General features: G+C 54.3%; 10 protein-coding genes across 10 annotated transcripts; 8 read left to right on the top strand and 2 right to left on the bottom strand.

Annotated features, from left to right (window-relative positions):
- Nucleotides 1–2581: 2581 nt before the first annotated feature.
- On the top strand, nucleotides 2582–4030 carry PODANS_2_3260 (uncharacterized protein; the record flags this gene model as incomplete). The annotated part of the gene is made up of 1 exon (XM_001911035.1): nucleotides 2582–4030. One exon carries the CDS (start codon nucleotides 2582–2584, stop codon nucleotides 4028–4030), a length of 1449 nt encoding a protein of 482 aa, XP_001911070.1.
- Nucleotides 4031–4538: 508 nt separating this feature from the next.
- Nucleotides 4539–5991, top strand: PODANS_2_3250 (uncharacterized protein; the record flags this gene model as incomplete). The annotated part of the gene is made up of 3 exons (XM_001911034.1): nucleotides 4539–4742; nucleotides 4892–5187; nucleotides 5247–5991. 3 exons carry the CDS (start codon nucleotides 4539–4541, stop codon nucleotides 5989–5991), a joined length of 1245 nt encoding a protein of 414 aa, XP_001911069.1.
- A 159-nt stretch (nucleotides 5992–6150) lies between these two features.
- Nucleotides 6151–6981, bottom strand: PODANS_2_3240 (uncharacterized protein; the record flags this gene model as incomplete). Its single annotated transcript, XM_001911033.1, has 1 exon — nucleotides 6151–6981. The coding sequence occupies one exon, from the start codon at nucleotides 6979–6981 to the stop codon at nucleotides 6151–6153; it is 831 nt and encodes a 276-aa protein (XP_001911068.1).
- A 1117-nt stretch (nucleotides 6982–8098) lies between these two features.
- Nucleotides 8099–9106, top strand: PODANS_2_3230 (uncharacterized protein; the record flags this gene model as incomplete). Its single annotated transcript, XM_001911032.1, has 1 exon — nucleotides 8099–9106. One exon carries the CDS (start codon nucleotides 8099–8101, stop codon nucleotides 9104–9106), a length of 1008 nt encoding a protein of 335 aa, XP_001911067.1.
- A 363-nt stretch (nucleotides 9107–9469) lies between these two features.
- PODANS_2_3220 (uncharacterized protein) lies at nucleotides 9470–13180 on the top strand (the record flags this gene model as incomplete). Its single annotated transcript, XM_001911031.1, has 1 exon — nucleotides 9470–13180. One exon carries the CDS (start codon nucleotides 9470–9472, stop codon nucleotides 13178–13180), a length of 3711 nt encoding a protein of 1236 aa, XP_001911066.1.
- A 1073-nt stretch (nucleotides 13181–14253) lies between these two features.
- Nucleotides 14254–16167, bottom strand: PODANS_2_3210 (uncharacterized protein; the record flags this gene model as incomplete). The annotated part of the gene is made up of 1 exon (XM_001911030.1): nucleotides 14254–16167. One exon carries the CDS (start codon nucleotides 16165–16167, stop codon nucleotides 14254–14256), a length of 1914 nt encoding a protein of 637 aa, XP_001911065.1.
- Nucleotides 16168–17019: 852 nt separating this feature from the next.
- PODANS_2_3200 (uncharacterized protein) lies at nucleotides 17020–18945 on the top strand (the record flags this gene model as incomplete). The annotated part of the gene is made up of 3 exons (XM_001911029.1): nucleotides 17020–17373; nucleotides 17472–17981; nucleotides 18037–18945. The coding sequence occupies 3 exons, from the start codon at nucleotides 17020–17022 to the stop codon at nucleotides 18943–18945; spliced, it is 1773 nt and encodes a 590-aa protein (XP_001911064.1).
- Nucleotides 18946–20028: 1083 nt separating this feature from the next.
- On the top strand, nucleotides 20029–22404 carry PODANS_2_3190 (uncharacterized protein; the record flags this gene model as incomplete). Its single annotated transcript, XM_001911028.1, has 1 exon — nucleotides 20029–22404. The coding sequence occupies one exon, from the start codon at nucleotides 20029–20031 to the stop codon at nucleotides 22402–22404; it is 2376 nt and encodes a 791-aa protein (XP_001911063.1).
- Nucleotides 22405–22656: 252 nt separating this feature from the next.
- PODANS_2_3185 (uncharacterized protein) lies at nucleotides 22657–23325 on the top strand (the record flags this gene model as incomplete). Its single annotated transcript, XM_001911027.1, has 1 exon — nucleotides 22657–23325. The coding sequence occupies one exon, from the start codon at nucleotides 22657–22659 to the stop codon at nucleotides 23323–23325; it is 669 nt and encodes a 222-aa protein (XP_001911062.1).
- Nucleotides 23326–25059: 1734 nt separating this feature from the next.
- On the top strand, nucleotides 25060–26843 carry PODANS_2_3180 (uncharacterized protein; the record flags this gene model as incomplete). The annotated part of the gene is made up of 2 exons (XM_001911026.1): nucleotides 25060–25207; nucleotides 25294–26843. The coding sequence occupies 2 exons, from the start codon at nucleotides 25060–25062 to the stop codon at nucleotides 26841–26843; spliced, it is 1698 nt and encodes a 565-aa protein (XP_001911061.1).
- Nucleotides 26844–27678: the final 835 nt, after the last annotated feature.

The following is a 27678-nucleotide window of genomic DNA, read 5'->3' as shown; positions in this document are numbered from 1 at the left end:
TTTTTTTTCTTTCTTTCTTTTCAACTCTGGTATATTTGGAAGGAATGGAGGGGAGGGAGGGAGGGTTATTGCACATCATATCACATCACATCACATCATCACTCATGTCTTTTTAGCGTTTGATTTTTTGTTGTTGGGGGGGGGGGTGGTTTATAGCGAGGTACCTACTGGAAATATTCTGTTTTTGTTGCGTTGGTGTGTGGTTTATGATGTTTTCTCGGTGTCCTTTTTCTGAATGTTGTACATTGCGGCCTGGACTGAAGCTCCGGGGAAGCGTGAGCCAGAATTTTCTTTTCTCTTTTCTTCTTTCTTCCGAATTTCTTACTGTTTGAGGCTTCGTTCTGTGTTGATGTTTTTGTTGTATGGGGTTCTGATGGTGTTGATGGTGTTGATGGTGTTGATGGTGTTGATGGTGTTAATGGTGTTAATGGTGTGTTATTATGCGCCGCGAATACCACCTGTCTGTTTGGTGCTATGGTCATGAACGTATGGAGTAAAAAGTTACCAAGATATTGGATTTGGTGTGGGTTAAGCAGTGAGCGTGGTTTCTACCTATTACAAATTCTAAAACCTTTTTGTAATGGGATCACTGTCGCCCAACAAATGCGAGCTATGTTTTTTGTTCTGTTTCATACAGCTATCATGAAAGAGTGTGTTGTCATCACCATCTGGCAACCCTCGCGATTTTTCTGTTGCGCAACAAAAAAAAAAAAAAAAAAAAAAAAAAAAAGGAAACTTCCCGTGTAAGTGGTGAGATTTGATTGGTCCGGCGCATAGGATTTAGAGTTTAAGCCTGATCGGGGTTGGATTAGCGAGGCTTTTTCAAACGGGCGCTAGGCGGTTTGTAAGCTGGCGCATGTCTTTGTCAATCAGCGTCGCAGCTTATCTCTTGATTGATGACTTTAGTTATTGTAGGGCGCAATATGTCTGGAAGGATTCCTTGTATCTCATACATTGTTAATGTGCGCAAGCAAGTTTGGGTTGAGTGGCTTTGTGCTGGAAGCGGGGAAGATCAATCAGATCCAATGGCGTGGTTCTAAAGTTGCCCCACATTTGGGGGTTCCTTCCCTTTCTGTCGAGAGTTTGGCTGAGATGGGGGCGCTGATTGGTTGAGAGGGTGTTGACATGGGTTTTTTGGACCGGCTTTGGGCGGTTTGTTGTTGGGGTTTGTTGCCACTTGGTCTTGGCTTGGGGAAGGGTTGAAGATCTTTACACTTGGGGAATTTATCTTTTGGATGAACCATCTTGAAGGTGCCAACATGTACATATTCAGTGTTCAACGGACTTTGGATGTGGAAATGAGTTCAATAGCTTATGTTGACTGAGAATCGAAGCTAAATGCGATGCGGATATTCACGTTTGCTTGGGCTGTCACCGGGCCATGAATGGCGGTCTGCCACTCGATGCACCCCCCTGTGACTAAAACCTTCCCGTTCTCCTCCTAATAGCGCGCGCGACGCGGTGGTTGAGTCATCTGACACTTTGACGTTTCTGCGCTGCTGAAATTTAAGCGATTGGTTGGGTTCTGAAAGAATTGTTTTGGTTTCTTGATGATGTTTTGGTCGCACGACTGGAAAGCCTCGTGGCACTGAGACAGTTTTATGTGCGACTTGAGGACTGGGAAAGTTATGACGAGGTTGACAGCAGCGAAGATCGCGATTGTCTGTTCTGTGTTCATATTGACGATGGGGGCGACAAAGCCGATGGAAGGCGACCTTATCTTGGTGGGGCAATTGACGAGATTGGGAGTTGAGATGCTTAACGGCAATTACGATTTGGAGATCCCACTTCAAGCTTGTGTTCCCATTGCTGAAGAAGTCGTGATGGCTGCTTTGTCTTGTCCAAACATGAACAATATCACCGTCTCCCAAATCAGGACCGAAAAAGGCCGCCTCACTTCGGCACCCTCCCGTCTCTCCCGGCCAGTCGGCGACAGCAAGAGTTCCACAGCCGTTATCGGGAGCGGGAGTTGTGCATATCGGATGAGAGCCTCGGCAGCCGGCGCTCCCTACCCGACAGACACCCATCCCGTCCTTGACGGCCCGGGATAGGCCGTCTTTTGATTGTCGCCTGCACAGTGTGCTTGATATGTCATATTTCAGCCACCTACCCAGCCAGCAGCGGCATGTCGATATTGCTTGTTATTCCCGACCGGGTGTTTCCCGCCATTTGCGGGGACAACTGTCGGAGAAGATGTCAAAATCAAGGGCGTAAAGAATCTGCAAGATGACATCTTGACACTCGCCCGCTTGTTTGATGATAGTGACAGTTCTCGATATGGCCGGGAATAAACGACGTTCGACCTACCAAAACCAGGGTAGTCTACCCGGCAAGGATGTGTACGATAAACCCACACTTTTCCCACCCACGACTGGCTTTTTTTTTTCTAGAAAACTTTGGACGGCGGAGTTAAAAAGTCATTGGTGGTTTCCTATCGCCGATGGAATATATCAACGGCTAAACTACTACTACTACTACTACTACTACTACTACTACTACTACCCCTTTCTTGTCGTCATTGTTTTTTGCTGATTCAACTTTTACAACCTACACAGGGTGAGCCAAGCAAATAACACTCATCATGAACGTCGACATCGAAAAGGTCGCCTCGGCCCCATCACCGCCACCACCAGCAGCACCATCATCATCACATCCCAACACCAAAGAAACGAAACTCACAACAGCCCAAGATGCAGACCTATCAGACAGCTCCGACCTCGACTCCCCAACAACAACACCAGACGAAGAAGAAGAAGAAGAAGAAGAAGAAGAAGAATTCATCCCCCCCGACGGCGGTCTAACCGCCTGGTCCCAAGTCCTCGCCGCCTGCCTAATCAACATGCTCGCCTGGGGCTACCCAACCGCCTTTGGCGTCTACCAGCTCCACTACCGCGACACCCTCCGCCTCCCCGAAGCCCAAGTCTCCTGGATCGGCTCCCTCCAAGTCTTCCTCGCCTTTGCCCTCTGCATCTTCTCCGGCCGCCTCGCCGACGCGGGGTACATCAAGTCGACCATCATCGCCGGGACGTTCCTCGTCGTCTTTGGGACCTTTATGACGAGTTTATGTAAAGAGTACTGGCAGATTTTCCTGGCTCAGGGGTTGTGCACGGGGTTGGGGTTGGGGATTATTTTCATGCCGCCGCTGTCGGTGGTGAACAGTTACTTCAAGAGGAAAAAGGCGTTGGCGCTGGCGATTTCGGCTACCGGGACGGGGTTGGGGAGTGTGGTTTTTCCGGCGGTGATTCAGTATTTGATTCCAAAGGTTGGGTTTGCCTGGGCGGTGAGGTGCGCGGGGTTTGTGGCGTTGGGGATTTCGGTTGTGAGTGTGGTGTTGCTGAGGCCGGTGTTGAAGCCGAGGAGGAGCGGGCCGGTGTTTGAGTGGGATGCTTTCAGGGAGGGGCCGTATTTGTTGTTTACGCTGGGGGCGTTTTTGTTTTTTTGGGCGTTGTTTTTCGGGAGCTTCTTTGTGAGTAGTCTGAGGATGGAACGAAATGATAGATGGCTAATGTGGGAACAGATTAATGCGTTTGCGAGGAACATTGTTGGGTTCTCGACGACGGACTCGGTGCAGTTGTTGCTCATCACGAACGGGATGAGTGTTGTCGCGAGGCCTATCACGGGGTATTTGGCTGATAACTATATTGGTCCGATCAACATGCATGCCTTCCAGATGTTTCTGCTGGGGTGTATGTTTTTCTTTTGGCTGGCGGTGGACTCTGCTACGGGGCTTTATGTGTTTGCCATCTTTCTTGGTTTCGCGATGGGAGCGGCCCAGGGTGTGTTTGGTGGTGCGCTTGCCAGTCTCTTGAAGGATCCAAGAAAGATGGGAACGCGGTTCGGCATGGTCTGCACTCTTTGCGCGTTTTCTTCGCTGGCTGGACCACCAACTGCTGGTGCTATCATCGACAGGTCAAATGGGACATATACATGGGCTTGTGTTTGGGCTGGGACGGTGGTGGTGTTGGCTTCGTTCACGATCATGTCCGCGAGGATAGCTGTGACGGGGTTTAAGCTGGCTGTTAAGATTTGAGGGCATATGGAGAGACATGTCAGGAAGCAACTTCTTCCCTGAGACGGCATATTGGGAGGAGAGAAGCTGTCAGCAGCATAATGTTTAGTTGGAATGCCCCATTGACCACACCCTCGGCATGCAGATGTCGTGGGCCGATATCGTCTGCCGTACTGGTGTGAGGGAGGCTATTTTCCGACCAGCTGCCGAACCGACGACGTCGACCTGTTTGTTCCCTTGGGTCCGGATCCGTCGCCCCGCGTCTTCTTACCCGTTGATTTACCCCAGGTTATTCCCCGCCTTACGGGTGCTGGTGTACTGCCGCCCCCACTTAGTTCCGGTTACACTCGACCGGCGACGGCCAGGACATGTGTCTCAAATGTGATATACTAAAACGCCACGCTGTTGGCGTTTAATGTGAGATGTGATGTTTTGTTTCAGTGATAACTGTTGAGAGGGGGTGAAGCCACATATCATCATCCTGCTATCTCACCCTCACCTGTCCCATCTTTCACACACCACACTCACAATGGTCCTCCCATCAAGTGACGGGCCAAAGGAGGTGCCTATACCAGACACAACTACTGAAACAAAAACTCAAGATGAAGGCATCCACGTCGTCATCATCGGCGCCGGCCTAGCAGGTCTAGCAGCAGCCCTCTCCACCAAGCTCGCCAACCCGAACCACCAAGTAACCATCCTCGAAGCCGTCAAAGAGCTCCAAGAAGTCGGCGTACGTGGGTGCCCCTCTATTGACCCCTATTCCATCTCGTCTGCTAACCTGGGGGGGGGGGGGGGGGGGGGGCCTCCAAGTGACCCCAAACGGGGCCCGCGTCCTGTCCCACTGGGGCCGGGGCCCCATCCGCGCCCCCCTCGCCGCAGTGCCCACCTCCCTCTCCGTCCACCGCTACGACGGGACGAAGCTCCTCGCCCACGAACCAAACCTCCAAGAGCGGATGCTGGAACGGTATGGGATTCCCTTTTTGGGATTTACATCGGGTTGATCTGCAGAGGGAGATGGTGAAGAAGTGCTCAGAGCTCGGTATCACCATCAGGCTTAACTCCAGGGTCACGTCGGTTGATTTCGAGACGAACACAGTCCATCTCGGGCTAGTCCAGAACCCGGCCAGGAACACGCTCTCAGGGGATGTGATCCTCCTGACCGACGGCCTCTGGTCGTCAATTCGACCATTCTTTCTAGGCCAACCCTCCCCAGCAATCCTGACAGGCGATCTAGCCTACCGCATCACCCTCCACGCCTCCCACCTGGACCGGTCCCGACGCCGACCTCCTCCGAAAACTCATCACAAACCCCACAGTGCACTTCTGGATCGGCCCCCCACAGCCACTGCGTGGGGTACTCGGTCTCCTCCTCCCAGACCTACAACCTCGTCTTCCTCTGCCCAGACGACATGCCCTCCCACGTCGCCAGATCCGACGCCTCCCTCCGGGAATTCAGATCCAAGTTCTCCGGCTGGGACCCCCTCCTCCAGAAACTCATCTCCCAGATCCAGTCCGTCCAAAAGTGGAAGCTGATGTGGCTCGACCCCCTCCCCAACTGGACCAACCCCCAAGGGACCTTCTTCCTGGCGGGCGACTGCTGCCACCCCATGCTCCCCTACCTAGCCCAAGGCGCCAACTCCTCCCTCGAGGACGGCGCCGTCTTCGGGCACCTCCTCTCCAAGGTCCGAAAATCAACATCTTCCTCCCAGCTCCCCAAGATGGGCAGGCTCTACGAACACCTCCGCATGGAACGCGGCCGGCGCATCCAGCTCGAAACCTTCAACCAAAGAAACGACTCGCACCTCCCCGACGGCCCGGCCCAGCAAGCCAGAGACGAGCTCATGACCAGCCAGCTAAACGACGACGATGTCCGCCCAGGTTTCCCATCCAGATGGACAGACCCCGAGATTCAGGCCTTCTTGTATGGGTATGATGCTTACGAAGAGGCGGAAAGGGCCTACCAGGAGAGCCCTTATTGAGTAACTAGAACAGAGCTGTCAAGCGAAGTAAAAACATAGATACCAAAGTCAAAAGAAAATCGCGACTTGCACGGAAAAGTCCTCTCTATTTCAACACAGTGGACGACTAAATCTCTACAGGGTATCAATACTTTTATTCCCATCTGCCTTTCCATCTAATCAAGCGCTCCCAGCAGCACCGGGAACCTGCCCATCCACCACCCACGGCTCCATATCACTGGTCCTAAGAACAGAAGAAAAGACCGCTTCGACACGGCCCATCGAATAGGCAAACCCTCTGGGCGGCTCGCCCGGTTTGGCATCCTCCATCTCAAGCAAAACAGCGGTCGACAAATGTCTGGGCGCAACACCAGTGCCCGAGTCCATGGGATAGCCACCCCAGTCAATCTCAACCTTTCCCGACTTTCGCACGATGAGCTTGCCCAGATATCCCGCCTGCGGCACCACTGGCTTTTCCTCTTCCTCCTTGCTCTCCTCCTCTGCTACCTCCTCCTCCTTAACCCCGGTAGTCAGATCGACGGAAGCATTGCCCTGTTGCTGACCGTCCAGCGTGACCACCTCGTCGTCGCCCTCAGTCTTGGCGAGCGAGCCGTCATCTTTGACGACGTAAAGCGGTGGTCTGACGGGGAACTGAAAGATAAACGCGCGGTCGTCCAACGGTTCCGAAAAGAGGCGGCGCTGTCTCCGCAGTTCCTCAGCTTTTCCGCTGCTGATTTGGAGCTTCTGGCTCGTATCCACCAACAACATATCTTCGTAGCCGGCTGTGTCGGCTTCCCCATAGCGAGGGGGAATGCTGTCCATATCAACATCCTGGCCACCGCCCTCAGTCTTTACCTTGGCGGCTTGTTTGGCAGCAAGCCTATCCTTCGCAGCCCGCTCCTTGTCATTCACAAAGAGGCCCTCCTCATCGGAATCCTCCTCTTCGCCTGCATTGTCCTCGGTGCTGTCCTCCTGAGACTTTGGCTGCACACGTCGGATACCCATAGGCATAAGGGGCCGGTCTTTGTTGTCGTCATCGTAATCTTGGACGTAGTCGTGCAATAGATCCGCGTTGACTCTGCCGTCACTGCCGAAGAGACCGCCGGCCTCGGTCTTGATGTAATCAGCCCTACCAAAGCGACCACCACCTGAGGAGCCGCCGCCGCCGACTACCAAGGTATCAGCAAATGTGCACGACTAGTTGAGATGCCAGAACAAAAAGCAAAACTCACATGCTCCTCCACCAGCAAGAGGACCGAGTGCAACTGTGCCTCGAGCGCCACCACGGAAACCGCCACCACGGCCACGGCCTCGTACGTTGGCCTTGGCTAAGCGAGCCTTTCGCTTCTCCTCGGCCTCGTCCTTAGCCTTGCTGATTTGGCCGAGTTCGCGGGCAAGTCTCTCACGATCTGCTGAGCTACGACGGACATTCTTTGGTTTGAACTTTGGAGGTACTCTGGTACCAGCGGGTGTCGCAGTTGCTGACCGGCCCCGGGGGGGGGCTGATGTGGACGTCGAAGCTGACGCTGGTGTGTCTGTCTCGGATTTGACCACAGCAGTAGCCGGCTCGGCGGAACCATCGCCGGCGACCGGGGCAGAGGCAGAGCCGCCGCGGGCGGTACCTCCTCTGCCTCGACCACGCCCTCTGAGGGCGGTTTTGGGGGGCATGGCTGCCGGAAGTCACGCGTACTGAGAAGAACGGTCTGGAGTGGTTGCTGGTACTCGGTGTGGTAGGTGCGAGTTGACAAGACAATGAGCAGCTGTCAGTTGAATCGGGTGCGTTGGTTTTTCGCAGGTTGCAAGTGTGAAGATGGGGAAGGGAAGCATGGATGGCATAGGTTCTGAATTCTGACTTTCCCCACCAAACTTTTTTGACCGGGGACGGCTGCATCGCAAGCACGCCAAGGTGGGGGACGATACAGGCTCCCCTGTCTGAGCGCGGGGCAGGGGCCGTTCCTGGGCGGCGATAAACAGATAAGGGTCATCTGAGAGTGGCTCATGGCCAACCCTCCTCTTGGCACCCCATCCACCCTACACTACATGAGACAGATACGATACGGTCAGCTCCGATCAAGGAAGAAAGAGAGATCTTGACCATTCATCATCATGACAATGGGGTGACAACAAAATGAACTCACCATTTCCCAAATCTACGTCCGTTCCGGGGCAGGGCCACCTCGTCGCAAAGCTCCTACCCGAGGGCATCTCCGGCCTCGAGACCTTCACCTACCAGTACCCTCTCAAACTCATCTCACCTTCACGACCGTCCGAAGATGAGAGCGTGCTGGTCTTCCTACTCTCCTACGGCGGCGGACTGGTGGCTGGCGACAAGGTCAATCTTAAGGTCGACGTGCGAGCCAAGGCCAAGCTGACCATCGTCACACAAGGCCACACCAAGGTGTTCACGTCCACCTCCCCCGACATCGTCACGCGACAGGACATGCATGTCCACATTGCGTCCGAAGGCGCACTCTGCCTCTTGCCCGATCCGGTGCAGCCATTCGCAGGGAGTGTGTATGAGCAAACACAGATATTTCGGCTTGAGGAGGACGCCTCGATATGTCTTCTCGACTGGGTCACGCGGGGTCGCACTGCGCGAGGAGAGAACTGGAGTTTTGTGCGATGGGTTGGGCGCAATGAGATATGGGTTATCCCTGCTGCTCAGGAAGACGGAAAGACGGATTCGAGAGAAAGGTTGCTTGTCAGAGATGCCGTGATCCTGGACAGCAACAGGTCTCACCCGGAACTGGCCAAGCTCCGAGACTCGATGCACGGCGTGGGTATCGTGGGGACACTGCTGCTCAGGGGGCCGCTGATGAAGTCGCTGGGAGACTTCTTCCTGGCCGAGTTCGCTGCTCTCCCGAGACTTGGGGCTCGTGATTTCCGAAGCGATGCTGCTAAGCAGGCAGCAGCGTTAGCTCAGGCAACTCCGCGAGAAAAATGGAGGGCCGAGAGACTCGTGATGGAAAATAACAGCAAGCTGTTGTGGTCGGCCGCCAACGTACGGGGTTGTGTGGTGGTCAAGTTCGGAGCCCCTGAGGTGGAAGACGGACGGCTGTGGATTGGATCCATGCTGCAGGAAGAGGGAAGCATCTCGCACCACTTTGGAGACCATGCCCTTATGTGTGTACGATGATACCCTTGTAGACCTTCATTACCCTTGCAGACTTTCATGATGAATGCCGAGAGAGAATACATATTCAGCAACTGAATGTGAAATGAATGCTTTGCGTCACAAGCAGCCAGCTGCATGCATGGTTGATGTCTCAACAATAGGCCCCCGGTAGGTGCATATGGCTGCTGATTGCAGCTGGAGGTGGTCAGTGCACAGAGCCGTGTTGGTGGGGGGAAGCGGTTCAATCCGCCCAAAATAATCTGGGTGATCGCACCGGCACCGACCTTTCCCAGCTTCTGAAGACGCGTCAATTGCCCCCAAATCGCAGCCAGTTTCTGTGTTTGGGACAGCCCTGTTATACTCTTTACCAACCCGACAAATGTGATGTTATCCGGACGACAGCCCCTCATGGAAACATCAGACAACAACGCGACGACGGGCTCTCCAGCTCCCACCTCTTCGGCGCGCCGCTCGGGACGCGTCTCCAAAGCGCCTAACAAGTTCACCCCCGATGCGCCCGTCGCCAGCAAGCGCAAGCGCAACTCGGATAACGATGATGAAGATGACGACGACGACCGGGACAATGATGACGCCGAGAACGAGGCCCCCGACGATGAAGAGGACAACAACAATGCGAGCGACGACGATGATGATGGCTCCGAGACAGCCGCCGAAGAACCACGCCGCGCAAAGAAGAAAAAGAAGACGCCTTCTTCGTCGTCGGCGAAACCGAGAAAGCCAGCGACCAAGAAGCCAAAGACCAATGGTGACGCGCCCGGTCATGACCAAATAGTAGGCCATCTGCCTAGCAGGCCAAAGAAGGCGGTTCGGCTCGCCATCACGCGTCCGACTGATGTTGGGTTATATGGTGCGTGCGGCAGAATTGTGGTGGGGGCGGCTGTTTGTCGCGCTGCTGAAACATGTAAACTGACCGGAATTACAGCCGACATTTTTGCTTCGGGCGACTCCTCGGACAAGGTTGCGACAGAGTGGTACCACAAATACCAAGCCGACGATGCGGCTGCCGTGACGGAGCTGGTAAACTGCATTTTGCTGTCGGCCGGGTGTGACCAGCAGGTCACGCCCGACGACATCCGAGATCCCGAAAACTGCTCCAACAGACTGGCGGATCTGCAGAACGTCTACACCGAGGAGGGCATCACGGACTACCCCTTGGTTGCAAAGTCCAAAACGACCCGGTCTTTCCGCGATCTCTTGGTCGGCTTCTTCAAATCACTGCTGACGGTCCTGCACGAGACCGACATGCTCTACAAAGACACTGCCTTGATGGAAAATATTGCTAGATGGGTGGCTTCCATGTCTTCGTCCACGCTTCGGCCCTTCAGACACACGGCCACCACCGTTGCCCTTGCTATGGAGGCTGGCTTGGTCGAGATTGCCAAGAAGCTGGATGACCGCGTCAGCAAGATGACGCAGCAGCTTGATGCCGAGAAGAAGCGCAAGGGCAAGAACAGGGAGCGTCTTGCTGTGATTGAGAAGAACCTGAAGGAGGCTGAAGAGAACCAGTCCATCTGCCAGGCGCAGATCCTGGATTTCTTCGACACTGTGTTTCTCCAGCGGTATCGCGATGTTGACGCCAGGATTCGCTGCGAGTGTGTCGAGGCTCTTGGTGGCTGGATCTGGAACCTGCCCACACAGTTTGAGACGCCAGAGTATTTGCGGTACCTGGGTTGGATGTTGACCGACGCGATGCCGCAAACACGACTGGAGTCTCTCAAGCAGGTCACCCGGCTGTTTAAACGGGATGCTGAGAAGCTCGGTCACTTCATTGACCGGTTCAGACCACGGCTGGTCGAGATGGCCATCAAGGACGCCGATGTAGGCGTCCGGGTGGCTGCTATTCACGCCATCCACATTCTCAAGGACACTGGCATGTTGGAGCCAGACGAGATTGACTCGATTGGCCGGTTGATTTTCGACTCGGAGCTGCGTGTCCGGAGAGCGGTCATCGACTTCTTTGCCGGTTGCGTTGACGATTCGATTGAAGGCAAAGTGGAAGAGATGGGCGGCAGCGATGTTATTGATGAGGTTCTGGGCGAGGAAGACGATGACGACTACTCCTCTCCTCGTCGGGACTGGATCAGCGTCAAGTGTCTCGCTGAGCTTCTTGCCGCATATGACGCCCAGCTGGAGGAGGAGGCCAGCACCGCTCCGCCCCGCGGTCTTGACATTGCCGTCGGGATGGTCCAGGCTGTCGCGCCGGAGACGAGGATATCTCTCGCCTCGCAGGTCTTGTACGAGAAGATTGACCAGGTGAAGAACTGGGAGATCCTGTCCGGCTATCTCCTTCACGACCACACCACCAGCACAAAATCAAAGTCCAGGTCCAAGGCGTCCAGGAGCAACTCTAATGAGGCCGCCTTCAAGGCAGCCGTGGCGCCCGAGGGCAACGAGGAGGCCATCATTCTCGAGATTCTTGCTTCGGCCGTCAAGCTTGGTCTGTCGCCCAACACGGAGGACGGACATAGGAGGAAAGCCCGGACGGATGCGGCCGATACGGCGGAGGAATCGGCGATACACCTGGCGACCAACATTCCCCGCCTGCTGAACAAGTTTGGTGCGGACGAGAAGACAGCTGTGATGGTGCTACGGCTGGAGCACTCGCTTCCGCTGGACATTTTCCAGCAGCTGCGTCAAGACTCCACCACGTTCAGTCGTTTGTTGGACGAGATTTGCACCCAGTTTGACCGCCACGTCGACCGCGGCGTCTTGGCCGAGGCGACGGCTGCGCTGCTGCATGCTCGCAAGCATGACGAGCTGCAGGAGATCACCGACAGCAAGATTGCTGACCTGTGGGAGATTGTCATCAACGCTCTCCGGCACTTTGATAAGAACAATGAGCTTTCCGTGCGGGGCAACATGGATCCGGCGACGATCACGGGGTTGGGCAATATCCTGCTCAAGATGTCGAAACTGGCGTCGATAGCGAACCCGACCGAGTTTCTTGAGGGGGGGGACCAGCCCGCCATCGAGCTCCTGATCAAGATCGTCCACCGCGGCAAGCTGGACGTTGTTGACGAGGCGCTGGATGATTTGGAGGACGAGGCTGTGTCGTCTGCCGTGTCGTCTGTTCAGTTCTACTTTTTGTGGAAAGTGAGGGCGCTGATTGGGAGTGTGCAGTCACGGGCTGATATCCCGAGGGATGACATTCTGACGCTTAACTCGCTCAGGCAGGACTATTCACGGAATCTGATCTGGACGTTGTCGTCGAGGGGGACTAACGATGAGCTGAGGTTGTTTTCCACTGGGGGGTTGTGCGACCTGCATATCTGCTTTGCGACGCTGAGAACGGCGGTTGGGCAGCAGGGCAATCAGGGGGCGGCGTCTCCGAAATCGTACAGTGACCTTGATGTCTTGCTTGAGCCGATCAGGGCTGACTTGATCACGGAGCTGATTGAGATTTTTGATGCGGCGGAGAGGGCCTATGCGAAGTGTTTGAGGCGGAGGTTGAACGAGCCGGCGGAGGATGAGGAGCCGGTGGAGGAGGAGCTGTCGGATGACGAGGGGGTGGAGGGGGAGGAGGATATGACGCCTGTGGAGAGGAGGGGGAAGGAGTTGAGGTTGGAGAGGGCGCTTTGCGAGCTGGCGGGGAAGTATGTGCTTTGTATCCTGGCCAAGATGCTTGATCAGGGGGGACGGTTGAGGAAGAGGATGTTGAGGAATCAGAGTAAGCTTGGGGGGAATTTGAAGGAGGTGGTGGCGTATTTGGATGAGGGCCGGTTGAGGGAGAGGGTGGAGAGGTATACGAATAAGGGGAGGAAGGTTGCGAAGGGGGTCAGGAAGGGGGGGGCGGCTGCTGCTGCTGCTGCTGCTAATAAGGGTGGGAGCGGGAGTGGTGGGGGGCATCAAGGGGGGAAGAAGTTGAGTGAGGAGATTGTGGTTGATGGGGAGGATGACAGCGAGTTGTCCGAGGTGGAGTTGGAACTGGAGGAGGATCCGATTGAGGAGGAGGCGGAGGAAGGGGGGGAGGAGGATTTGAGGAGGCGTGGGTTGGCGGAGGAGGAGGTTATTGATGAGGGGGGGGAGGAAGGGGAAGGGGAGAGGATGGAGGAGGATAGTGTGATAGGGGATTGAATAGGGTTCTGGTAACAGGTTTTGAGATGCAAAGGGTAGATAGTTACTTGTTTGCTTGTGGGCGGACATAATGATACGGAACTGGGCAAGGGAATCAACTGGGAATGGGGGGGCGGTTGGGAATTGCGCCTTTGTCTTCTTCTCAAGTCGTTAGATTACCTATGTATTTTTTATTTTTTTTTGCTTTTTCGTTGTTGTTGTTGTTGTTGTTGTTATTGATTCATTTTTTTTATCTGCATTCTCTTGCTGTACGCAGAACAAAAGGGGGGCGGTTGTTTTATGGCATGCTTATAATCAGGCTCATTGATGTTATCAAAGCATGGAGTAGGAGTAGTGGAAGTTTTTTCTGTTCGTATATCCAGTCGCTCAGCTTGGTGCTGTAGGTATGGGCTGACTGACTTGTTCTCCTTCAATCAAATTCCTTGGGTCTATTTTTGCTGGTGATAGGTATCAATGGAGATTCCAACTTTGCAACGTGAGGACTGTAGTTCGTGTCGATATGGTATCGAGACGGCTGCTACCTACAGTAGAAGCCCGTTCCTTTCATTTCCTCATTCTCTTATTTCCCTTTGTACCATCATTTACTGACTTTCGGGATAAGATAAAATGTTAAGCTTTTGCTCTTTTTGACTATGTATTCAACCAACGACTTTGCATCCCCATTCTTTCTATCCTCCTTCCTGATCGAGTCCCTGACAACCATCGCAACTATATAAACCTATGCCAACACCAACAAAACAAGAAGATAATCGACACCAGTCGCTTAAAATGAAACACGACTTATATATATATATATCCACATGTACAGAGACTGAAAGTGATAGCTATTTAAATAAGCTTAAAACATGCAATGTCATATGCCCTAATTAATGTTCCTCCTTCTCCTCAGCATATGCTCCCTCACATGTTGGGCTTCCCTTCCTGCCTGCTTGTCCCAAAACGCCTTGCCAGAACAGCCAAAGTAGAAAGGCAGATGATTCATCCCCCCCCCCCTGAAACGAAAAAGGATGTCGTTAATCATGAGACAAGAAAAGAAAACCGCATAGACATAGACCTCCTCCCCGAAAAACTAGTCACACATCCTTGATCCGCACCCCATCCATGGCAAACACACGCATCCACTCATCCTTCTTCCCAGTCCTGACGCCGTACTGCTTGATAGGGCACGTGAAGGGCTTGCTGACCAGCCTTATCTCATTCGACCTCGAGCTGCTCTCTTTTCCACGACCACTAACCTCCTCCTTCTCTTCGTCACTATCCAGATCGTGCATCTGCGTACGGTTCCCATTGCTACCCCTAGAGCCTGGCCTGGAATTGACCTCCTGTTTGGAAGCCTGCTGTTTCTCGCCATTAGCAGCCTTGACCTCCTCCAAGTTACCCCACAATATGTGCATGATATCTTGGAGCTGGTACCGGCACTTCCTGTTCTTCCGGAGGTCGTCTGCATCCAAATTGGTGAGACACTGACCTGCACCATTGTTGACCGCCACCCACACCCGCGCAGGCGATGATCCATCCGCCGGCAGTGCATCTTCAAGCAACAGTGAGAACCGCCACTCCCAAGCACGCTTCACGGTGGGGTCGTTATCGCCACCGGAAGATTCGTCCTCGTCGAGGGACGATCCGTCACTGTTTTCGCTGTCTGAGAGATCTTGGTACTGGGTGATCTTGCGGCTGACGGCAAAGTCTTCTATGCAGGAAGGCGAGAAGTCGACAACGCGGACAAAGGTCAGGTATTTCTTGTTCACGAATGGGACTTGAACCTCGACAGTGTCTGCATCGATCTTGATTTTCATAAAGCTCGGCTCGAGCATGCTCTCGATGGTTGTCAGGCCGGCATTGCTTTTCTCGCAGATTATCTGCCGATTTCCGGCAAGAGTGACATCTTGGGTCGGATTTTGCTTTGGCGGGTCACTCTTCGTGCTCAGGGCAACAGGCGCGGCAGAGACTACGTTTTGGCGAGCTTTTTCCTCCTTCTTCGCTCTGTTCTCCGCCCGACGCTGCTTCGCGTTCAGAGCCGGCTGGTCCTCGATGGCCTGCACCTCTGAAGCTTTCCGCTTCTGACCTGCAACCTGAGCAGACTTGATGTCCTTGATCACCTTCTTCTTCTCCTTGTCCGCAGCCTGCTGACGGCGCAAGGCTGCTGTGAGGCGATCGTCCATGTTCTCGCGATCGTCCAGGTTGAGAGGGTAGACGTTGATTCTGTTTGGATATGTCCGATCTTCCCGCACAAAACCCTCCAAATACTTGTAATCATGACCAAGTCTTATCTGCACATTCTTGAGTCCGATCCAGGAGCCAAGCTTGACATCCTCCTGCAGGGCGCGGGAATGAGGCTCCCAGCAGGTGACCTGAAGAGACTTTTTCCCCTCCGGGGCGATCCATCTCTCCGCTACTGGCGCGGGCTCCTCCGAGGTATAACCATATACATCGCCGTCTTGAGATGCATCGAGGTTCTCGAGAATGTGGTCATGGAAGGCCGGGTTCTCGGTGTAGTCTGACACATAGAGTGTTGCCTTATTGTCAAAGTCAAAATGTGGTGCTCGCACAACTCGGACGATCAGGTCGTAGAACCTCTCTGCCTGCACATCTTGGAGCAGACTGAACTTGTCCTTGACGTTGGCAGATTGCCGGGCTGCCTGCCGAAACACCTCCTCTGAGGGGGCGTTGGTCTTGTCCAGTTTGTGGTAAAAGGCTGCGACATAGTGGTGGATTTCCTCGGTCAGTTCCGGGCGTTCGTCCTTTTTGGTGCACGGTCTCAAAGCCACAGAGGCGGATTCTGGAGGCCTGGGGATCTTTGAGGACTCGTATACCCTGATGGTGGTCTGATGATTGGTGATGAAGGACATGTTCCCGCCATATCTCTGGACCTTGACCCTATGAAGCACGACAACATCCTGGTAGGCAATTTGGGGAATGTCGGTTTCACGAGGTCGGAAGATGTTGAGCTTGACGCCATAGCATTCATCTTCCACGGACCAATCCATGAGGGACCATGTGGTTTTCCAATCTTGGGTTGTTGGTAAGCCTGGGTGCAAAAGGAAGAAGAAGCACAGGAAGCAGGGCAAACATACCTTTGCTGGTTTTGAACAGGGCCTGGGTGTCAATGATGGAGCCTATGACATTGACCATTTGTCCAGGCACGAACTTTTGGTCCAGTACATCCCTCAACCGGACAAACCCTTGGGGAAGATCTCCCTCTTCCTGCTGGGAAGTCATGGTTGACTGTACTGAGCAAAGGAACTCCTAGGTCAAATATGGACAACGGTGGGGGAGATACACTCAACGCGTCTTGAAAGCCGCGGGGCGCGTCTGGTCTACACTATCTAATCAAAGCACTTCCACCTGCTCACCAACCCATCGCGGGAGCATGTGCTGTGGCCCGTGCCCTCCTTTTGTCTTGGCCCATTTTGGCCATGGAGGGGTAGTTTGGTTGTGGCCTCAGGCAGCCACAGCCACAGCCATAGCCACAAGGCAGCGCTGGCTGACTCGAAAGGTGTGGTGGGAGGGTGGGGCACAACTAGGCCAAAACTGATCCATGCGCTGCGGGGCGGGGCGGGCGCCAGGCCAGAGAAAGCCCAGAGCAAGACCCTACCTATTTTCAAAGTCTCTTCACTCCAACTTCTTTCATCACCCAACGAAAAACTTTTCCCCATCGTGCATTCCACCATCATCACTTGGGCCTGCGAAAGCCTGACTCTATCAAAGTTCACTGTCTACCCGACATCCCCCGCCGTCTGGTCTGGTCCATCGTTCTATCTATCTATCTATCGACTGGCTCACCTCAAACTGCCTGCCATACCCACCACGGCCCATCTCCCATCGGCGAAACTGACATCATGTCTGAACGTTACATCCCCGAGCATCGCAGAACTCAGTTCAAGGCGAAGAACACATTCAAGCCCGAGGAGCTTCGTCGCCGCCGTGAGGAGCAGCAGGTTGAGATCCGCAAGGCGAAGCGCGAGGAGAACTTGGCCAAGCGCCGTGGCATTGGCACTGGTGCAGACCGTCCTGGGGCGTCTCTCGGTGCTGCCCCCGACAGTGACGATGAGAACCCTCCCAGCGAGTCTCAGGTATGTTTACGACGGTATTCCATGCGAGGCGCTGTTGCTTCCCGCTGCATCGCGTCCTCTGCCCTACCCCAAGGTGTCGATTTTGCGCTCCAGCATCATCCTCTCATTTCCACCCCACTTGTACCCCGCTGCGTGTTGCGGTTGCTGCTGGACCGACTGGGGCCGCATTCGGCAGCAAACCTCGCTGCAGACAAAATGCTGACGGAAAATGTGCGCAGCTCAACGAGGACCTCCCTCAGATGGTGGCTGGCGTCTTCTCGGAACAGATTGACGCTCAGATCCAGGCCACCACCAAGTTCCGCAAACTGCTCAGCAAGGAGCGCAACCCCCCAATCGAAGAGGTCATCAAGACTGGCGTTGTGAGCCGCTTCGTCGAGTTCCTCCGCTCTCCCCACACTCTTGTCCAGTTCGAGGCCGCCTGGGCTCTTACCAATATTGCCTCGGGCTCTGCTGCGCAGACCCAGGTTGTTATCGAGGCCGGTGCCGTTCCCATCTTCGTCGAGCTCCTGGGCAGTCCCGAACCCGATGTCCGCGAGCAGGCCGTGTGGGCTTTGGGCAACATTGCCGGTGATAGTCCCAGCTGCCGTGATTTCGTCCTGGCCCAGGGTGCCCTCCGTCCTCTCCTTGCTCTTCTCGGTGACAGCCGCAAGCTTTCCATGCTCAGAAATGCCACCTGGACCTTGAGCAACTTTTGCCGCGGCAAGGCTCCCCAGCCCGACTGGGCTACCGTATGTTGTCCCTTGTTCTTCGTGTCGCACGATGCTGATGTTCTTTTTGCTCTAGATTGCCCCCGCCCTTCCAGTTCTCGCCAAGCTGGTCTATTCTCTGGATGACGAGGTCTTGATCGACGCGTGCTGGGCTATCTCTTATCTCTCCGACGGTGCCAATGACAAGATCCAAGCCGTCATTGAGGCTGGCATCCCCCGCCGTCTTGTGGAGCTCCTCATGCACGCCTCGACCTCTGTTCAGACCCCAGCACTTCGCTCCGTCGGCAACATAGTCACCGGCGACGACGTTCAGACCCAGGTCATCATCAACTGCGGCGCTTTGCCCTGCCTTTTGTCTCTGTTGAGCTCCAACAAGGACGGCATTCGCAAGGAGGCCTGCTGGACCATCTCCAACATCACGGCCGGCAACTCGGCTCAGATCCAGTCGGTTATTGACGCCAACATCATTCCTCCTTTGATTCATCTGCTCTCCAACGGCGATCTCAAGACGCGTAAGGAGGCCTGCTGGGCAATCAGCAACGCCACGTCGGGTGGTCTGCAGAAGCCCGAGCAGATCCGCTACTTGGTTCAACAAGGCTGCATCAAGCCCCTCTGCGATCTCCTCGCCTGCCCGGATAACAAAATCATCCAGGTCGCCCTCGATGGTTTGGAGAACATCCTCAAGGTCGGTGATCTTGACAAGCAGGCTGCCGGCGACGGACCCGAGTCGATCAACAGATTTGCTCTGTTTATCGAGGAGTGCGGCGGTATGGAAAAGATCCACGACTGCCAGACCAACGCCAACGAGGAGATTTACATGAAGGCGTACAACATCATCGAGAAGTACTTCTCGGACGAGGAAGAGAACGCGGATGAGTCTATGGGCCAGCCTCAGCAGTTTGGCTTCGGTGCGAACGGTGCCCAGCAGGGCGGCCAGGGCGGCTTTAACTTCGGCGCCAATGGCACCGAGTCGATGGATATGTAAAGAGCCTTGGCGCTGCAAGACAGCACTTGCTCGAAGACGGTTTCTTGGGTTGGGGTCCTTGCAGAGGAAGGTCCTGGCACGGCCTAGAAGACTGGTCGATCCCATAGCTCCCAGACTTACCACTCGACGCCGACCATTCCGCAGTCACAACACCACCAATAACACATTACCCAATATCCCCCACCCAAACACACACACAACACCTCACCCGGGCGTTATCTTAATTTTGTTTTCAGCGGCAACCGGCGAGACGACGGAGAGCACGACTAGCAGTGATGCATGATTGGAGGGGGGTGGTTGAAAGTATGAGGAGAGAAGGTGAAAAGAAATAAAAGGGTTTGAAAGGTAGATGGATAGGTAATTAGTTTAGGGAGAAGAAAGGAAGGAGGGTGAGGACAGGGGGGCTGAGGAGGTTGTGGAAGAGGAGGAGGAGGAGGAGGAGGAGGAGGAGGAGGAGGAGGAGGAGGAGGAGGACCGGGCCTGGGGTGGGAGCACACATGGTCTGGGAGGCTTTATAACGGATATACCCAGCCCTTTTGGACGGCCATTGCTAGTGCATGGACCGCAGCGATTGGGGAAATGTCTGGCTTTTTGTGTCAATGAGCAGGGTGGAAGGGGAAGAAAAAAGGGGGAGGGTGTATCATGCTTCTTTTGGCTAGGGTAGCAAGGATTATCACACATCAAGTGATGTGGTTGATCTGGTAGAAAGCTATTTTGTGCCTGAGAGGAGGAATAGTGATGCATCTCTTTTTCTCTTTTTTTCTTTCTTTTTCTTTGTTGTTTCTCATTGACGAAGCGAGGCTTGCGGGACTCGAGTGGGCTAGTTATTAGTTCTAGTTTTTCTCTGTGTTGTGTAGGTTTCGGGACAAATGAAATGCTAGATTTGTATTGTTGTATGATGTGGTGACCATCTGCCAATGAAATGTGAGGAATGTGATGTAAGGATGGATGGATGGATGGCGGGGTATCATTCCGTTTGCGTTTGAATGTCTGGCTGCGGCTGAGTGCGGGGGGGAGACGTAGATCAGATCATGTCTGACGACGGTTGATTTGTTGTCGGCGGGTTTTGTTCAGCAACTCAACATGAGAGTTTTTGTGCTTGTTTGGTTGTTGTGTCTGTGTGAGGTTGAAGGGAGAAAGGGGTGGAAGGGGCCTTGGGAGAGGTATATACGCGCGCCCGAGGACAAGAGGAGGATTGTGCCGAGGGGGATATGGAAGACCGAAGGGGATGTTGATATTGTCGTTGAGGAGGGGACGGTGAGGATCGGGGAGGGGGGGTGGGTGAGCTGGGAGTTTGGGGAGAACATCTCTGGGAGGGTCTGTCTTGTCGTTGAGAGTGTCGAGGGGGGGTTGGAGGAGGTCAGTCTGGCGTACTCGGAGTCGTATCTCTTTGCCGGACCGGTGCCGGACGCGACGACTGACAGGCGGATGAGGGACCTGCCTCTGCGGTTGGGGGTGGAGGGACCGGGGGAGGTTTGTGTTGGGAAGGAGTTTGTGAGGGGGGCGTTTGGGTATTTTACTCTGCATGTCCCCAAGGATGGGGACGGGGATGGGGATGGGGGCCAAGGATGGTTTTGGGGGGTGGGGATGGGGGGGAGGATCTCGGGCTTGGGGAGGAAGAAGAAACGCATTGCCATCTCGGAGGTCCGGGTGAGCTGCTCCTCGTTTCCGTCTCAGGGCGACAACGGAAGGGAGGCGTACACGGGGTACTTTTCTTCTTCAAGTGACCTGCTGAACAAGATCTGGTACGCGGGGGCGTACACGCTCCAGCTCGGCAGCATCGACCCGAGAGAAGGGGGCGCGCTGATCGACTACAACCGTGTTGTTGACCACAACCGCTCGCCTGCCGGGTCGTGGTACAGCAATTTCACCATCTCGGAGGGGGAGTCGGTCACCACTGATGGGGCGAAGAGGGATAGGATGGTTTGGCCGGGGGACATGTTTATTGCCATACCTTCCATTGCGGTGTCGACTTCCGATTGGGTCAGCGTCAAGAACGCGCTTCGGGTGATTTTCAAAAATCAGTATTTCGACGGGCGACTGCCGTATGCGGGGCCGCCGATGGGGGTTACGGAGAATAGGGAGTTCAGCGACACGTATCATCTGCACAGTTTGCTTGGGGTGTTTGGGTATGTTTTGTGGTCGGGGGATCTGGGGTGGCTGGGTGAGATCTGGGGACGGTACCTCTTTGCGCTGCACCACTCCATCTCGATTGTGGATGACATGGGGCTTGTCCACGTCACGAGCACGGCGGACTGGTTGAGGCCGGGGATGACGGGGCACAACCTTGAGGCTTCGGCGCTCCTGCACACCGTCCTCTCCCGCTCAGCCACCCTGGCCAGTTGGCTAGGTCGTGACGTCCCCCCTCTCTGGGCAGCCACCCAGACAAGGCTTGAGACCGGCCTCAGCAGGCTGTACTGTCCCGAGACGGGCCTGTTTTCAGACAACATCGGCCAGAGGAGCTGCTACCCCGAAAAGGGACAGCCGTACAGCCCCGTCCTCCCCCAGGATGGGAACTCCTGGTTGTTGATCTCGGGCGCGAACCTCGCTCCCTCGGGGTTGCCCTTCCGGTCACCCAAATCACCCTCTCGAGCACCCTCCCCGTTGCCACACGGCCCCCCTACCAGACGGCAGATCTCGCAGAAGTTGAGAAGGAGGTGGCTAAAACATGGGGCGCCGTGTCCAGAGTTTCCAAACACCATCAGTCCTTTTGCCAGTGGGTTTGAACTGCTGGGGCATGTCCACTCTGGGGAGGTGGACACGGCGGTGGAGCTGATGTTGTTGGAATGGGGCCATCTGGTCAATGGGGATGGGTTTAATAATGGGAGCACGCTTGCGGAGGGGTTCAGGATTGATGGGGATGTTCAGTATCCTGCTTACCCTTCCCGGGCGAGGAACTCTCTCGCGCATGGGTGGGCGAGCGGGCCGACGTGGGTGTTGAGTGAGTGGGTTTTGGGGATTGAGGTCAAGACCCCTGGGGGTGGGGAGTGGGAGGTTAAGGGGACGCTGACGAAGTGGTTGGGGTGGGTGAGGGGGGGTGTGACGCTGGGAAACGGGGGGAGGGTTGAAGTGAAGGTTTGGAGGGTCGTGAGTCAGGATGAGAAGGGAGTGGTTTGCGAGGTTAGGGCCGAGGGGGACACGAAAGGTGTGGTGGCGGGGATGAAGATCAAGGGTGGGGAGAGGGTGGTGGTTTTGGTCAGGGAGGGGGACAAGGGGGAAGGGATTGATTTGGGAGAGGTGAAGGTGGTGGGTGTTGAAGAAGACGAGTGGTACAGGAATACCGTGGTGGGATGTGGAGGGGAGGAGTGGGTGTTTGATGAGGACTGGAAAGAACCGAAGATGGAAGAGAGGGAGCAGGGGGTTGTGGATTGGGAGGTGATGGAGGAGAACTTCAGGACGGAGGTTTGGGAGGGGTGGGAGGCACATGTTGGGTGGGTAAAGGAGGCGAGTGATCTGTAGGTGAGAGGAGGTCGGTAGATAATTGTTGTGATGAGACTACTGGAATTGCAAACAATTAATAATAAGAAAAAGCAAAAGCTCACTGGCCAAACCACCCTCTCGGTAGAAGGTGGTTGCTCCCACTCCCACTCCTGCTCCTGCTCCCACTCCTGCTCCTGCTCCCACTCCTGCTCCTGCTCCTGCTTCTGCTCCTGCTCCTGCTCCTGCTCCTGCTCCTGCTCACGACACATTTCTTGATGTTGAACATGCCCGATGCTTTTTGATCAACATATGCTATTTACTTGTTTCTTTTTCCCAATCACACCCACCATCATTTTCCATCATCACCATCTCAATTTACACCTCACCATCAATACCCTCTCCCGTCCGCTCAGGCAAGTCCATCAATCTCACAAGCCCAACCCCCAACCCCATGATCAGACTCAACACTCCCCCTCCCAACCCAACCCACCACGCCTGGCCGTGTTCATACCCAGGAACCTGGAACATCTCTTCATACTCCTTCAGCTCAGAAACCATCGCCACCGCTCCAAGTTCCATCGTCCCGGCAATCATCATCAAAACAGCCATGATTCTCGTGCCGTGCTTTCTGGGCATGCGGTAGGAGTGGGGCTCGTGGGCGTTGCCGAGGAGGAGGAGAGCTGCGACGACGAGGGAGACGAGGCTGAGGCCTACGGATATGTTGACCAGGAAGCCGGCAGAGCGCCATTTGGTGCAGAATGGTGGGGTGGGAGGCTTGCCACGGGGGTGGAGAGGGATATGGGATACGGGGGTGGTGAGGGAGGAGCAGAACCGGGTAGAGGGGAAGGGGACGCAGGCAGAAAGGGAGCAGCGGGTGAAGAGGCCGATGTGGTCGTAGACTCTGGGGTGGGAGAGTTGGTAGACTATCCAGGTTGGGGAGGTGAGGGAGATGAGGGCTGAGAAGGTTGCTATGGAGGAGGGTTAGCAGTAATCAGCTGCTCAAAAGGGGGAGGGGGTCGGTCGTATGGATAGAAGATATGATAGGGGAGACTCACAGGTCACCGACCCAACCACCACTCCCATGTAACTCGCTGTTTGGGACGACATTTTTGCTCCCTCGTCTTGTCGTCTCAGATTCCGCAAGTTCAAGCAAAAGCAAAGCTCATGGTGAAACTGCTCGACAAATTCCAGACTCACAACAGGGGGGAAAAATGAGCAACAGATTCTGATGCTTCACTCACTCGCTTCATGGTGGTTCAAACGGCTGCCTACCACGACACGCAAGTCATGCTAGCGCCGACCCCCTCTCGTGACACCGGGGGCAAGAGTTTCCAATGCTATTGTTTAAGGTACCCCTTTGATTTGTGATAGCCTCAAAGCCAACTCAAAATAAAACGACGACTAAGTAGGTAGCATCGAGATGTGGTACCAGATCCAATGTTGGACACGAACGACGAACAGTACCCAATCCAAACAAGACAGTCTCGACGATGAGTTCTTCGCCACCTGAATTATCAAAAAGGCTCCCGGGTACCCAAACACTTCACACCTCCTGCCGTCCACTTGAAGCGCGGCAAGTTTCCGACATCGAGATTCACGATGATGATGGCTTGTGGTGTTTGCAGACAGACAAGCACAGACCAGCCCCACGTCACAAAGTCTAGACCCAATCCGGCGTCGATAGGGCTGGCCAATCAGCTTCGCCGTCCTCCCCGTCCCCCTTCCCCTCCTCCAGGCAACTTTACAGTCTCACTTGCATCGACGACATTTTGTCTTTCCCAACGATATATGCATATGTTGACTCTAAAATTACCTCTTCTTCACATACCCGTAAGTAACACTCGCTTCTTACCTTTCCAAAACACCGGTGGTAGTCACCCCCCCCCCCCTCCCCGATCAGATCATGAAGCTCTCTGATGATGAGTTTCACTGCTCTTGAAACAAAGGATTAGGTTTGTTTCAGAGATCTGATGTGGCATGTGAAATGCCATCTACCGAAGGGGCCTCTGGGCAGGTCCGACAAGTGGTCCGAGAGAAAGGGAACCTCCGACGTTCCGTTAGCGAAGGCTGATTTTATCAAGTGAGATGCTAGAGGGAGTCTCCGAGTCCGTGCCGCTTGTACGCATGCATGGGAAAGAAACGCTACAGCCGAGCAAACGTGGGAAGACCAGGTGGTGTGTTTGATGAATCTGAAAAAGAAGTTGGGTGTCACACCAGACAGGTGGCTAAAGGAGTGCCTAAAAATATCACAGCCACACACACACACCACACAGCGAACCACACAGCGAGCCACACAGCGAACCGCACGGCGAACCGCACGGCGAACCACACAGCGAATGGGCAGTTGGGGGCCACGCTCAGGACCTGTGCGTATTCCCTACAGGGACGTTAGCCCTATCCTTGCTCGAACTGAGAGGGCATCTACGCCACAGGGAAGCATTTGGTTGAGGTTTATATCACCTAGAGGAGGGCCATATCTCAGCTACGACTGAAGTCCACAACTATCATCAATCATCACTTTCGGCAGCATTCCCAGCAAAACAACCAGGCCGGGCCTGCAACCCATTTACGCTCGCTCACCTGCCGAGCGTCACACGACATATATCACCTGCCCACACACCAAAACACACCAAACACCTAATTATCAATCGCCATGTAATCTGCACCGGCATCACAGCACAAACACCCAGCAAAATGAGGATAGCCTGTCTTCAGTTCTCCCCCCAAGTGGGCGAGGTTGAAAAGAACATGTCCAAAGCCGACGCAGTCCTCGCTGCCTCGGCATCAGAACAACTCGATCAGGGACTCGACTTATTAATCCTCCCCGAGATGTCCTTTTCCGGTATTTATCCCTCTCCCCTACCATCACCCACACGGACAACTAACACGCACGAAAAGGCTACAACTTCCGCTCCCGATCCCAGATAGCCCCCTACCTCGAGTCCCCATCCACCGGACCAACCTCCTCCTGGGCCAAGCAAAAAGCCCAATCCTTCCGCTGCACAGTAGCAGTCGGCTACCCAGAACTCCAATCCCACACCAACGGGGAGTACTACAACTCCCTCCTGGTGGTCAACCCTTCCGGCAACCAAGTGGCAAACTACCGCAAATCCTTCCTCTACTACACCGACGCAACCTGGGCCAGAGAGGGCCCCGGCTTTTACTCTGACTCCCCAGAGAGTACAGTCTTTCCCGGGAAAACGACCGCGATGGGGATCTGCATGGACATCAACCCGTACAATTTCACCAACCCCTGGAATCTTTACGAGTTTGCAAGGCATTGCTCGACGGTAAAGGCGAATTTGGTCATAATCAGCATGGCCTGGCTGACGCTGGAGATGAGGGAGCGGTTCCTTACGGGAAGGGAAGATGAGCCCGACCTGGAGACGATAGCGTATTGGGTTGGGAGGTTGGAGCCGCTGATCAGGGGCCGGGGCGGGCACGCTGAGGAGGAGGAGATAATCATTGTTTTTGCCAACCGGTGCGGGTGGGAAGACGAGGCGGTTTACGCGGGCAGCTCGGCTGTTATGGGGGTTAAGGGCGGGGAGGTGAGCGTGTATGGGGTGCTAGGGAGAGGAGTGGAGGAGTTTTTGGTGGTTGATACGGATGGGGAGCCGCGGGGGAGGCTGGTGACGAAGAAGAGGGATGAGAACGAGGAAGAAGAAGAAGAAGAAAAAGAAGATGAGGAGGAGGAGGCATCGTCGGAAAAACAGCAAGAAAATCCTAACAACAATGAAAAATCACCAAACGGCCCCTCTCAACCGCAGAGTAACTCGAGCAACAGCAACAAAAACAACAACAACAACAACAGCCCATCACAACCCCCCTCATCCACCCACAACCAAAACCAAACCCAACTCCACCAAAAGCCAAAACTAACCCTCCTCACCGACCCTCACACCATCCCCCCCTTCCGCTCGGTCCCCCAAAGGAGCATGTTAACAACCCCCCAAACCCTCTACCGCTCACCAACCACCCCCTCACCCCTCTGGTCAATATCCCCTTACACCTCCAACCCCTTCAGCGACAAAAACGCCACCTCATCAGACCTCACCTCTTTTCCTGTGTCGTTCTCCTCCTTTTGCTTCTCGCCCCTCTCCCCACACTCCCTCCCCTCCCTAGACGACGCGGACGAATTCTTCGAAGCCTGGCTCGTGTCCCCCGTCTCCCCCAAGAGACAGGAAAAGCCAAGGCTGGGGTATTGGGAAGAGGAGAGACTCCAGAGCTGGAAATGGCCCAACGGCAATAGGGCTAGATTTGCGGGGGATGTTGACGACGGTGAGGAGGATGAGGAGGAGGAGGATGACGATGAGGATGTTTCGCCTAAAACATCAAAAAGAGAGGAGATGATAAGGATTATGGTGAGTCCGAGCTGTTGGGCCGATTTGCAGATGCCGCACCGGTGTATTTCTGGGCTGGTGGGGGGTACAAGGAGGGTTGAGGTAAAACAAATAACTAAAATAGCTCCGAATCTTTGATGGTTTTGACACAGAGATATGTCGTAGTTGAGAGGTCGGGGGTCGGGGAAGGGGGCTGGCTGTATATAGCACCTATCTGAGTGGCATACCGACTCACAAAATATCTCTAGCTTCTCATCATCATCATCATCATCATCATCATTATTAGGGTTGGAACACACCACCGGATCTCACATATCATGTGTTACCGGTGATTTCATGAGCAGGGAAAGCATGCATGATATTGCACATAAGAGAGTGTGAACAAAAAAACCTTCAAAGCTGATTTAAAGCATGCACGTGGAATGGTGCCTATCCTCTCATCATAATAAAACCTAATGCTTCAATAAAATACACAAAAGGACACCAACAAAACCCCCAGAAATGCTTGCTTGCTCCCTTTGCAAAAAGAACCAAAAAAGCACCAACGCCGACACACCCCAGAATGCTCAACCCCTTTCCTTCCCCTATTTATACCATACCTCCCCCAACGCCACGCAGTGTCTTTTCAACTCCCACTCCTTTATCTTCATTGTGTTCACAAAATTTTGATTTTTTTCTCCCATATAATATTTGATATTTCTTCCATGTAAAAAAAAAAAAAAAAAAAAAAACCAACCCTAATAAACCAGCAATTTCCATAGGTAAGTACCTCAAGTATCATCATCCTCCACATCAACTCCTCATCCCCATCCCCCATCCTCCCCCAAAAACAAAACAAAAAACAAAACAATTTCATTCTCTCTCCTCCTCTTGCCCCCCCCCCCCCCCCAAAACTTTCAAGCAACCCACCCCTCCGTTGTTTCCCCCTCCCCACCAGGTAAAACCAACCTATCCCTCACCAACAACGCAAGAC

Source organism: Podospora anserina, chromosome 2, assembly GCF_000226545.1.
Source record: "Podospora anserina S mat+ genomic DNA chromosome 2, supercontig 2".
Taxonomy (NCBI): domain Eukaryota; kingdom Fungi; phylum Ascomycota; class Sordariomycetes; order Sordariales; family Podosporaceae; genus Podospora; species Podospora anserina.
The sequence above is the reverse complement of the archived record's forward strand: the minus strand, read 5'-3'. Positions and strand labels throughout refer to the sequence as shown.